This window comes from Stegostoma tigrinum, chromosome 28 (assembly GCF_030684315.1).
Source record: "Stegostoma tigrinum isolate sSteTig4 chromosome 28, sSteTig4.hap1, whole genome shotgun sequence".
Lineage (NCBI taxonomy): Eukaryota > Metazoa > Chordata > Chondrichthyes > Orectolobiformes > Stegostomatidae > Stegostoma > Stegostoma tigrinum.
Window position 1 is genome coordinate 32,529,962 of NC_081381.1, and position 12,870 is coordinate 32,542,831.

The 12,870-nt window shown below is 42.1% G+C and overlaps 1 protein-coding gene across 1 annotated transcript in view; it reads right to left on the reverse strand.

Moving 5' to 3' along the window:
- ccdc30 (coiled-coil domain containing 30) overlaps nt 1-12,870 on the reverse strand; it is a 161,813-nt gene that overhangs the window by 6,481 nt on the left and 142,462 nt on the right. Inside the window, exons 26-28 of the mRNA XM_048561449.2 lie at nt 11,260-11,355; nt 5,888-5,990; nt 4,445-4,560 (exon numbers count right to left, since the gene is read on the reverse strand). Coding sequence (XP_048417406.2) covers nt 4,445-4,560; nt 5,888-5,990; nt 11,260-11,355 — 315 coding nt within the window. The remainder of the gene's footprint in view (nt 1-4,444; nt 4,561-5,887; nt 5,991-11,259; nt 11,356-12,870) is intronic.

Below are 12,870 nucleotides of genomic sequence, written 5' to 3' on the forward strand. Positions count from 1 at the left end.
AACTGCTACTTGCATTGATATAGCATCTTTATTGTGAAAATATGTTGCAGGGTGCTTCACAGAGATCTACTCAGACGAAAATGGATGCAAAGGTAAAGATGAACACTTTAGGAGGATTGACTAAAAGTTTGGTCAATGATATAGAGTTTGAAGAGTTGTTTAAAGAAAAGAAACAAGACATGAATTTATGTAGTATGTTTCCCAACCACCAGATATCTCAAAGCACCTTAAAGCCAATTAACTACTTTTGAGTGAAGCCACTGCTGTAATATTAGAAATGCTGTGGTCACTTTGTGCACAACAATCTCCCACAAACAGCAATGTGAGAATGACCACAATCTGTTTTTGAAATGTTAATTAAGGAATAAAGATTGGCCAGGACATTAGCGATAGCGCCCCTTCTCATCTTCAAAATAGTGTCCTTGGATCTTCTGCATTCACCTGAGGTAGATGAAGCCTCAGTTTAAGATCTCATAAGAAAGACAGCATCTCTACTGTATGGCAGTCCCTTGATACTGTACTGAAGTGTAAATCTTGAATTTTGGGCTTGAATCCTGGATGGGGACATCAGGAACTTTGTGTCTCAGAGATGAGGCTGCTACCAATTGAGCCACTGTTGGGTGAAGAGAAAAGTACAGAGATGTGGAGTTGGTTATGGAGGAAACTGCAGCACAAGGCAGGTACATTGAAAGCACAGACCTCAATGGACTAAAAGTAGAGAGGCGCAAGAGGCCAGAATTAGAGGAACATAAAATTCTGCACAAGGTGGTCAGAGATAGAAACATGGCCATGAAAGGATGAAAATTTTAAATGAGGAAATGGTCATGGACAGCCTTAGTTTTGTTTAATGCCATATAGGCAGACCTTGATAGATACCAAGATTGCGGTCAAAAGTGAACTTTAATATGGGTAGGAGAACTTATACGGAAGGAGAGCTTTAGGGAGGTGATTACAGATATCAGATGAGAAACAGCAAAATGAAACTGAGATTGAGGTTGAAATCACTGAGGATGAGGAGCTGTCCAATACAGAGGCTAGGGGAGAAAAGGTTCAGGGGATATCTCAGTACAAAACTCAAAGCAGAAGGATTAAGGGGCAGGAAGAATGCCTGTAACTCAGCAAAGACCAGGAATGAAACCTGCCACCTCCTTGGTCATTGTAACTCATTAAGGCAGTGGCAGCGTTAGATGGTCTTCTTATATGCAGCTGAGCACCTTCCAATTCCAATTGGGAAACGGCTGCCATTCAAAGTACGATTGTTTAACGATGCATGAAAGTGCTGTGTTTGATGGTTATTCTGCACTCAATTAGCTGACATAAGTTAGAGAATCAAATGGGAAATTAGTATGGATTTTACTGCAACTCGAAAGGGGTAAATTAACAACTGCACCAGTCCATGAATGATATTCAGCAGAAAGTGCACATAATGATTTCAGTGCACAATTTGGGCAGGTGCCTAATTTTGATGCCCTGTATGGTTGAAAAGCTAGGCCATTTTTCAGATTCACAAAGAAGAACAGCTACACTGACGGGATTATTCTGGCCTAACAGCTGCTTTTGTTAGATAACACGTTTAACTATAGCTCAATGGTGGAATGCTATCCAGGAAGTCACCACAGCTTTGATGCGTTATTTTAGAAACAAGTGTCACTAAGATACTTCAGCAAAGTGGATTGCAACAACAAGGCCTTGTCTTTCCTTGCCATCCTCACATGCATACATGATTCAGGTCAGGTTGTTAGATACTAAATAGGACTAGGAAACATGATTGTATTTTCCCTATCCTTGGGATACTGAGGCCAATTGTAGCATTTCTTCAACTCCTTTGCCAGAATCAGGTAATGCAGTGAATAGATGACCAAGAATCAAACACAAGGTTCATTGGACTCGTGCAGCTTTCAAGTGTGAAGCTGGATGAACATAGCAGGCCAAGCAGCATCTCAGGAGCACAAAAGCTGACGTTTCGGGCCTAGACACTTCATCAGAGAGGAGGATGGGGAGAGGGTTCTGGAATAAATAGGGAGAGAGGGGGAGGCGGACCAAAGATAGAGAGAAAAGAAGATAGGTGGAGAGGAGTGTATAAGTGGGGAGATAGGGAGGGAATAGGTCAGTCCAGGGAAGACGGACAGGTCAAGGAGGCGGGATGAAGTAGTAGGTAGGAAATGGAGGTGCGGCTTGAGTTGGGAGGTAGGGATGGGTGAGAGGAAGAACAGGTTAGGGAAGCGGAGACAGGCTGGGCTCGTTTTGGGATGCAGTGGGGGGAGGGGACGAGCTGGGCTGGTTTTGTGATGCAGTCGGGGAAGGGAAGATTTTGAAGCTGGTGAAGTCCACATTGGTACCATTGGGCTGCAGGGTTCCCAAGCGGAGTATGAGTTGCTGTTCCTGCAACCTTCGGGTGGCATCATTGTTGTACTGTAGGAGGCCCATGATGGACATGTCGTGTGAGGAATGGGAGGGGGAGTTAAAATAGTTTGCGACTGGGAGGTGCAGTTGTTTATTGCGAACCAAGCGGAGGTGTTCTGCAAAGCGGTCCCCGAGCCTCCGCTTGATTTCCCCAATGTAGAGGAAGCCACACCGGGTACAATGGATACAGTATACCACATTGGCAGATGTGCAGGTGAACCTCTGCTTAATATGGAAGGTCATCTTGGGGCCTGGGATGTGGCTGAGGGAGGAGGTGTGGGGGGCAAGTGTAGCACTTCCTGCGGTTGCAGGGGAAGGTGCCGGATGTGGTGGGGTTGGAGGGGAGTGTGGAGCAGACAAGGGAGTCGCAGAGAGAGTGGTCTCTCCGGAAGGCAGACAAGGGTGGGGATGGAAAAATGTCTTGGGTGGTGGGGTCGGATTGTAGATGGCGGAAATGTCGGAGCATCCACTTCACAAACACCTTCCACCCCAACCTCAAATTCACCTGGGCCATCTCCAACACATCCCTCACCTTCCTGGACCTCTCAGTCTCCATCTCAGGTAACCAGCTAGAAACTGATGTCCATTTCAAGCCCACTGACTCCCACAGCTACCTAGAATACACCTCCTCCCACCCACCCTCCTGCAAAAAGTCCATCCCCTATTCTCAATTCCTCCGCTTCCGCCGCATCTAGTCCCACGATGAGGCATTCCACTCCCGCACATCCCAGATGTCCAAGTTCTTCAAGGACTGCAACATTCCCCCCGCAGTGGTCAAGAAAGCCCTTGACCGCGTCTCCCGCATTTCCCGCAACACATCCCTTGCACCCCGCGCCCACCACAACCGCCCCAAGAGGATCCCCCTCGTTCTCACATACCACCCCACCAACCTCCGGATACAACACATCAACCTCCAACACTTCCGCCATCTACAATCCGACCCCACCACCCAAGATATTTTTCCATCCCCACCCTCATCTGCCTTCCGGAGAGACCACTCTCTCCGCGACTCCCTTGTCCGCTCCACACTCCCCTCCAACCCCACCACACCCGCCACCTTCCCCTGCAACCGCAGGAAGTGCTACGCTTGCCCCTACACCTCCTCCCTCACCCCCATCCCAGCCCCCAAGATGACCTTCCATATTAAGCAGATGTTCACCTGCACATATGCCAATGTGGTATACTGTATCCATTGTACCCAGGGTGGCTTCTTCTACATTTGGGAAACCAAGCGGAGGCTTGGGGACCGCTTTGCAGAACACCTCCGCTTGGTTCGCAATAAACAACTGCACCTCTCAGGTGCAAACCATTTTAACTCCCCCTCCCATTCCTCAAACGACATGTCCATCATGGGCCTCCTGCAGTGCCACAATGATGCCATCCGAAGGTTGCAAGAGCAGCAACTCATATTCCGCTTGGGAACCCTGCAGCCCAATGGTATCAACGTGGGCTTCACAAGCTTCAAAATCTCCCCTTCCCCGACTGCATCCCAAAACCAGCCCAGTTCTTCCCCTCCCCCGACTGCATCACACAAACAGGCCAATTCGTCCCCTCCACCCACTGCATCCCAAAACGAGCCCAGCCCGTCTCCGCTTCCCTAACCTGTTCTTCCTCTCACCCATCCCTTCCTCCCACCTCAAGCCGCACCTCCATTTCCTACCTACTACTTCATCCCGCCTCCTTGACCTGTCCGTCTTCCTGGACTGACCTATCCCCTCCCTACCTCCCTACCTATACTCTCCTCTCCACCTATCTTCTTTTCTCTCCATCTTCGGTCCGCCTCCCCCTCTCTCGCTATTTATTCCAGAACCCTCTCCCCATCCTCCTCTCTGATGAAGTGTCTAGGCCCGAAACGTCAGCTTTTGTGCTCCTGAGATGCTGCTTGGCCTGCTGTGTTCATCCAGCTTCACACTTTGTTATCTTGGATTCTCCAGCATCTGCAGTTCCTATTATCACTGCAGCTTTCAAGTGTTGGCTTTAAACACTGAAGAACTGCAAAAGAACAGAAATAAATAAATTTCATTTACAGTAATTGCAATACCGTGTTGAAGATGTGAAGTTGCTATTCTTTACAGAAGTCTCATGGTAAGAAAGCCTGCAAACATCCTGGGGAAAGGACACGGACAAATTCTCATGATGCTGCGACTTTGAAGGATCCTAATAGAAAGAACAGACACACAAAATGTAAAGATAGTGATCATAAGAGTGAAGGCAAAACAGTGTATGTATGATAGATGCAGATGAAGGCAGCCATTTGGTTTGTAGTACAGAACCTACCATCTCTCCAGTACAGAATCAAACTGTTTCTTAACTTAAAACAATGCCTTCAGAACTCCTTTAATTAACTACGTTTCATTTGTTAATCACACTCTGTATTCAAAAAAAATTTGAACACCTAGCTTAAATTTGCTGTTCTGAGCCTTGGCTCTGTGTCAACTTACCCGTCTATGCTATGTATCTTAAAGTATTAATCTAGATTTACTGAACTTACTCTGGTTAAATGTCTTATTAAAATTTCTTCTGAAGTTTAAAGGGAAAAATCTGTTGATGAATTCAAAGCATGGGATGATGGGGTAGGAATCACTTTTAAATCACTATATCTTACCAGTCTTGATCTTTATCTGGTCACTACAAATGGCTCTCACCAATATTATTTAAACCTCTTAAGTTACAATTCAAACTGTCATTTGAGGTTCCACTTTAATAGTACTATTGGATAATTTTCTTAACCAAAGGAATGTTACATCAAAAATTCAGCTGCAAATCTTTCAGTTATTACTCATACATCTTAGTAACAACTATAGTTTCTGGGCACATATATAGGCAAAGGAATATGTGATAGTGACAATTCTATCGAAGACATCAGCACTTACACTGTATTTCAGCTAATCAGGGCAATAGTTAAGCTGATAAATGGGTTTAACATATGGTAGATCTACAGTTGCAAGATTCCGTCAATTATTGGACACACAGTTTAATGTGATGTATAAAATTTCAGGAATAATTTTCTGGTGCCTTAATACTCAGCTGTTATTTCATTACATTACGTAGTAGTGAAAATGATAATTTTGGTCATGAGTTCTAGAATTAACTGCAGATTTGCCAAAACACAAAACCCTATTTGTGCAGTGACTAATTTGCCAATCAGCACTGCCCTTTAGATTAAAAATGGTTAATCTGCCATTTTCTGTGAGAACAATTGTGTTCCTGTGTAGAAGACAGCAACAGAAGAAAGGTGTCATTGTTTGCCATCTGTGGTTGAAGTCACTTGAGTGACATTCATTTTCAGGTACACATGAAAAATTGTGGGATCTCCCCTCCTTCTCACTGGGAATAGTTCCACTGGCACTGCAAGGCTCTTAATGCGTAGTCTACCTTTAAGCAATGCAGCACACAGGCCTTGTCAGAATGGGCAAAGAAAACAAGCAAAAAAAATGGTTGGACAATGTATGGAGCACTATCTAACTCATTTTATATCATTTACCGTCTTAATGATTTTTAGAGAGCGCTCCAATGAACCAAGCCGGTCACTCAACTTCACGGTCTCGTCTTGAAGCTGTTTGTTCTCCTCTTCCAGGTAGTTAATCCTAAAATGTAAGTGAAAGGCAATCAATCAGTATTGTCCACTATTAGCGGTGTATGGAGACTGAACTGTATTTATATTCCCCTGCTACCAGTTTTTCTCTCTCCACTTCCACTTTCAAAATGGGTTGACTCCTTGTTGGTGTACAATTCCAAAGGAAGCAGCTGTCATTGGCCATTCTTCATGTTGGGCCTTGAAAGTGAACATTAGCAGGCTATTTTGACTATAGAAGCTATCACATCATAGGCCAATTTTGTCTTCACCCAATGGTCACACATGTGACCCTGTTCTGGAAGGGGTGACAGGTTCTTTGGCTAATCCCCTGCCCTACCAAAGCAATGCGTGCTGAGTCTAGTTGCAGCAGTAAATGTGCACAAACTGAGAGCTGATGTGGAACTTGCTGATCATTAGGATCTTGCCATGTTAAGTGGGAGATATCCCAAGAAAGCCAGGATCTGTTGATGTTTGAAACTCTACAATCTTTTAATTTCTTTAAAGGAACTGAACAACAGTGCACAGAAAGCATCAACTCCCATCTCCTACCATCACAGAGATTTAGGGCAATTAGAAAGATTCTGTAATATCAATTTCAGCAACATTGATAAAGTACAAGCTGTGACCTGTCTTCTCAGCTGATACTTTACAATTCAAAAGAGGGAAAATGGAGGGAATTAAAAATCTAGGGGGTACAAATGTGAAGAAGCTGTTCCACCTCTCAGTTAATCTGCCTTACAGTCTGGACTTGAGGCCAGATTTGTCAGATGGACCCTTCATGAGGGATACAAATAGGGCTTCTCCAGCTTGACCATGTTAGCCTTGATGACAGGCCAGCCCTTATATTCCTACCACAAAGCTGTTTGACCACAGGGTACACACAGGAGCTAGGATCTGGGCATTTCATCAGCATGCCGGATCCAGCTGCTCGCATTTTACAGTACAGTAACCTTTACACTGGAACTTTTCACTCTCAAATATTGAGATCATCACACCATTTTCTTTCATCATATACCAACAAACCAAGAGAAATGGGAAGTAAAGTCATTGGACTGATATTCCACATGGCCAGGCTCATGCTATGGGGATATGGGTTCAAATCCCACCACAGCTGATGATCAACTGAACTTAAATTAGACAACGTCTGGAATATAAAGAGTGAAAGTGACCATAACGTTATACTTGATTGCTATAAAAATTCAGAAACAAAAACAGAAGTTGCTGGAAAAGCTCAGCAGGTCTGACAGCATCTATGAAGAAAAAAACAGCGTTAACGTTTCAGGTCCAGTGACCCTTCCTTGGGCCACCAGACCCGAAACGTTAACTCTGTTTTTGTCTTCACTGATGCTGCCAGACCTGCTGAGCTTTTTCAACAACTTTGTTTTTGATTCTGATTTACAGCATCCGCAGTTCTTTCGGTTTTAATTTGCTATAAAAACTCATCTGGTTAACTAAAGCCCGTTAGGGAAGAATGTTGGCCATCCTTACCTGAGTGTGACTCGAGACTTGCCACAATGTGATTGACTCTTAACTGCCTTCTGACATGGCCCAGTAAGCCACTCAGTTCAAGGGAAATTAAGGATGGACAATAAATGCTGGCCTTTCCGTGTGTTCCAGCAGGACTCAATAAAATAAAGATGATAATCAGAGAATAACTTGCTCAATCACTGCTGCTGCTACTAACTACAGTCTCAATATACTGTGCAGTTTGGTCATGTTCCACTGTGATAACACTGGACAGAATTTAATGCCCTGAGATGAATTCGATCACGTGAGATGTGGTGGGAATTAATTAGTCAGTGAAGAGGCAGTTAGAGACCCTACCAATTTTCTGCCTTTGGCACAGTGAAGTTCCTGTTGGTGTGGGTTATGGTTGCAGTATCTGTCCAATTCAATTGAGGACCTTAAGTAGACCTTCGTTCAAAGGACTCAGATGACATCAAGGGATCTGCCCTTGCTGCTGACTCAGTCCTTCCCATCCTTCACCCCAGCTTTCTATTCCCCTCTTATCAGACTTGAAAGTGAGGATGTAGAAACATTTCAGATTTCACACATTTCAGACAGAGATGAGAAGAAATTTCTTTTTTCAGAAGGTAGTGAATCCGTAGAATTCGCTACTGCAGAGGGCTGTTGAGGCTGGGTCAGATTAGCAGATTTTTAATCTGTAAAAGAATTAAGGATTATGAGGAAAAGGCAGGAAAGTGGAATTGACGATTATTGGATCAGCCATGATCTTACTGAATGGCAGTACTTCTGCTCCTACATCTTACAGTCAGTATTTATCCTTTCCCCAACCAAACCAAGCTGATTGAAACTGATATTATGGCTTGAATCAACGAATTTGGCACAGATCAGGGATTATTCTAGTCAGAATGACAATGCATTCACCCACTGAGTCATAAAGCGAATTGACACCATGCATTTATCATTTTTCCAATGTATTTATATTTTAACACTTCAAGTGCCATTCTATTCGCTCCATCCTTAAACTTACGTCATATTTCTCTCTACGTCTGAAGGGTTTTCCAACTACATTAAGCATCCTTGAGTCCAACTCTAGATTACCTCCTCAAAAGAGACCTAAAACAGTTCAGGTTTTACTGTCTGCTCTGTGGGTTTAACTGATAAGCAAAATTCAACCTTCCAGTTCCATCATTATGCGTACATTCTTTAAAAGATTCCAGAATGTCTGGCTTCACTACCCTACCCAAAAAGTTAATCACTCTTTGCGTGAAATTCTCCTGGCATCTGTTGCTCCATTCCATAGAGCAGTTGAAGTTTACAAACCTAATAACTAGTCCAGATGAACCCCATATTGACATTCCTAAATTTTTGCCTTATAAGACTATAAGATGTAGGAGAAGAGATCGGCAATTTGATTCAACGAATATGCTCTGCCATTCTTTGAGATCATGACAGATCGTATAATTCTCGACTCCACTTTCTTGCTTTTATCCATCATCCTTGATTCCCTTACTAACTTAAAATCTGTCTATCTCAGTTTAAATCTATTTAACTACCCAGCCTGTACAGTAAAGAATTCCACAGGTTCACACTTCCGAGGGAAGGAGTCCTCCTTCTATGTTTTAAATAGGCAACACTTACTCTGAAATTATGGTCTCTGGTCCTAGACGCTCCCCAAAGAGAAATTACCTCTCTACATCTGCCCTGTCAAAGCCCTGAAGAACCCTGTATGTTTCAAAAAGGTTGTCTCTTCATTCTTCTAAACTCCAAAGGATAAAGGCCCAAGGTACTCAACCTCTTCTTGAAGACTATCCCTCCATACATGGGATCAGCCTAGTGAACCTCTTCCAAACTGCCTTAAATACCAGCATATCTTTCTTTAGATAAGGGGATCAAAACTATTCACAGTATTCCAGATGTGATCTGATTAGCATCTTGTACAGATTTAGCAAGACTCCTTTATTTTTATACTCTATTCCTTTGAAAAAATGGGACAAAATTGCATTTGCCTTTTCTATTTTCCTGCTAAAACTGTATGCTAGCTTTTTGTGATTTATGAACAAGGGCTCCCAAAACTCTCTACTCAGCAGCCTTCTGCAGTCCTCTGCTATTTAAGTTATAATCAGCACCTTTATTCTTCCTGCTGAAGAGCATAGCCTCATATTTTCCCATATTATGTTCCATCTGACAAGCATTACCCACTGCAGACATGTCTTTACTCCCACTTAACCTGTCCATATCCCCTTGCAGGCTCTTTGTGTCATTCTTATTACTTGCCTTCTGATGAATGGGAATATAGGAGGTATGGTCAATAATTTTGCTGATTACAAGAAAGTTAGTGATCCATGTAGCACTCCACTAGTTAGACGTTGCTAGCATGAAAATGCCCTCATTATTCCATTTTTTTGTCTTCCATTAGCTAGCCAATCCTTTATCCATGCAAATTGACCATTCCCAACACAATGAGCTTTTAAGAAGTAGCCAAAAGTGCAGTAACCTTATCAAATGCCTTTTGGAAATGCAAATATATTACACTTACTGAATCCCCTTTATCTATTCTGCTTGTTACCTCATCAAAGAATTCTAATAAATTTCTCAGGTTTGATTGCCCTGTGATGAAGCCATGCAGGCTGTTTGATTATATTAAGTATTTCCAAATGCTCTGCAATAACATCCTCTGAAATAAGCTCTAACATTTCTTATAATGACATGTTAAACTAACTAATCTATAATTACCTTTATCCTATTTTTGTCTCCTTCCCTGCTCATTTTCCAGTCCTCTGTCCATGAAACAAAATCACTACTTTCCAAAGACTACAGATAAAAAGACTACAATAAAAACAGAAAATGCTAGAGAAACTCAGCACATCTGGCAGCACTTCTGGAGCAGCAACAGAGTTCAATATAGTCTTCTTTAAACAATGCTGCTTGAGCTCTGAAGAAGAATTACATTGGACTTGAAATGCTAACCCAGTTTTTCCTTTCTCCAGAGATGTAGTCAGACCTGCTGAGTTTCCACTTTTGTTTTCTTTTCTGACCTCCAGCATCTGCAGTACTTGACTTTCATTACAGAAATCTAATTGACTAGTCTTTTAAATTTTAAACTGGTACTGCTAATCACTACTTCATAACTTAACTCATCATTTTTGTATTTTGATACTGACCTGCAATGTAGACTTTGAATTTTACTTCTAAAGTAAAATAATCTTTAATTTAGCAATGTTCCACCAGACAGCAACTGACAGCAAAAACGTATCGAATTTCCCACGCTAACCCTGAGCATATTTACACTGAGGTCACTTGTTGCAACTTTCTGCCCCATCAGTTGTCCAGGCCCTACACTTTAGAATTCTCTCTACTACGCCTCTCCACCTCGTTCTTTAAGATGCTTCACACAACCAATTTCTTTGGCCAGGTTTTTGGTTACCTGACCTAATATCTCCTTATGTTCTATATTTTGTTTAATAACACTGCTCTGAAGTACTTGGGATGTTCTAAACATTAAAGGTGCAACATAAATACAAGTCATTGTTGCTTTTCGTCTGTGTGCCTCTGCTATTCACTGGATAATCTGCAGGCTCAGTAGGGAAACCCTCATAATACGGCATGAATACCTGCGCATTTGGCAATGCATTCTCAACAAACGAGTTGCTTGCAACCATCAAGCTTCTTACTCTTTGTTTTGAATCTTATCAAATGTTCCTCACTGAGCAAAGATCTTGGTACTAATTTGTTATTCCTATTCCAGCAGTGGAACCGGGCATTACTGAATTATTCTGACTCAAAAAGCCTCCCAGGTGACATCAAGGACTGACCTGGATGCCGACTTTTGGCATTTCCACTGGCCTTGGTCGTCAACAGTTCTTGTTGCTGACAACAGCAGAGGTGGGCAGGCACCAGAGGCACAAGATCTAGTGGGGAGGGGGAAAGGAAAATTAAAATATGAAAAGCCTACCAACTAGGGGATTTATTTATTTCATGACGATGCTCTTGAGACTGCAGTAGTAACTTTAGAGTAAAGGTACATCCTGTAGCAAAAGTTAAATTGGTTGTTAATTTATTTTGAAAACTCAATAGGTTCTGAAGGGTCAAATCTTAATTAACTAGGATTTAAGAATTTAACAAGTGTCATATCACCAGACATAAAAAGAGACAAAGATGATTCCTTTATTTAAATTGAGGCATTAACAAGATTGTACTTTGCATATCAGACCCCAAGCTCCACAATTCCTTCCCCAACCTTCTCTCTCCTCAACCTCTCTTTCCTCCTTTAAGACACTCTGTAAAGCGTTTTCTTTTGACCATGGTTTTTAGTTATCAGTTCTCGTAAACTGTGGAGTCAAATTTTATTTGCAAGCAGAAGTATCTTGGAATACTTTATAAGTGTTAAAAGCACTATACAAATGTAAATCATTTAATTCACTTGGTAAAGTCTTATTAAATATTGTATCTTTTGGGATATGCATCACTGTACTTACGTTAACTGTGCCACGCATAAACAAATTATGTGTTTTTAAAAATGTCTGCCAATCCTTCAATCAAACGAACAAATACAGCAGTTAGTTTAAACACCAAAAGGTTGAACCAGTACAACAGGTCTCTTAAAATTTGCTGCATTGGAAAGGAGACAGGGTGAAGGGAAAAGAATGATCCAAAGTTCGGAGTGAGGAGATAATAATCAATAAACTCGGATGCTAGAATGTCGCTGGGTGGATGTAAAAGAAAATCATAAGCACAGATAAAATAAACACAGAGTATGCTTTCAAAAGAAGTCAGGCTAGTGCAACCAAAGGGACAGACTTTGGGAATGTTCTAAGGGGGCGAAAGACCTTCTTTCATCTTTGGCTGTTCTTTATTAGCAGCATTAAGTTAAAGACTAAATGGGTAGTTAGTAAATAGTATATGGATGTTAAACCCTAAGCTTCCAATTGCTAACAGTAAGCAAAGGATTTATGGGCCAGGGAGATCCATCCATGTTGGGAAAAGACCATTGTATAAAAATACAAAATTTTAATACTTCCTGTGCATGTACCTGCTTCTCCACTTACCGTTACGTGATATCTGAAGTTCTGTTTTAGACATTGTCCAGTGAATCAACAAATCATTTCTGACATATCTGTTTGCATATATCTTCCTCAATAATCATCTCTTCAAGAACAGTGATTATTTACACCATCGTGCTGAGAATTAAGTACTGATGGATGCACACTGTGAAATTTAATGGTGCCCTTGATGTTGGGAGTGCTTCCCCATGCCATGCAATTCTCTGAAAGGGGAACATCATGGATGATTTTCCATTGAAAGTCAACTGAGACCTGTAAGTGGGCAACCAAGGGTCATTTCTCACCACCACTGGCATTTTACCAGCAGTAGGTGCATGTGGACAACACAGGCAAAACCTGGCAGCTTCCTCCAGGCTCAAAAGG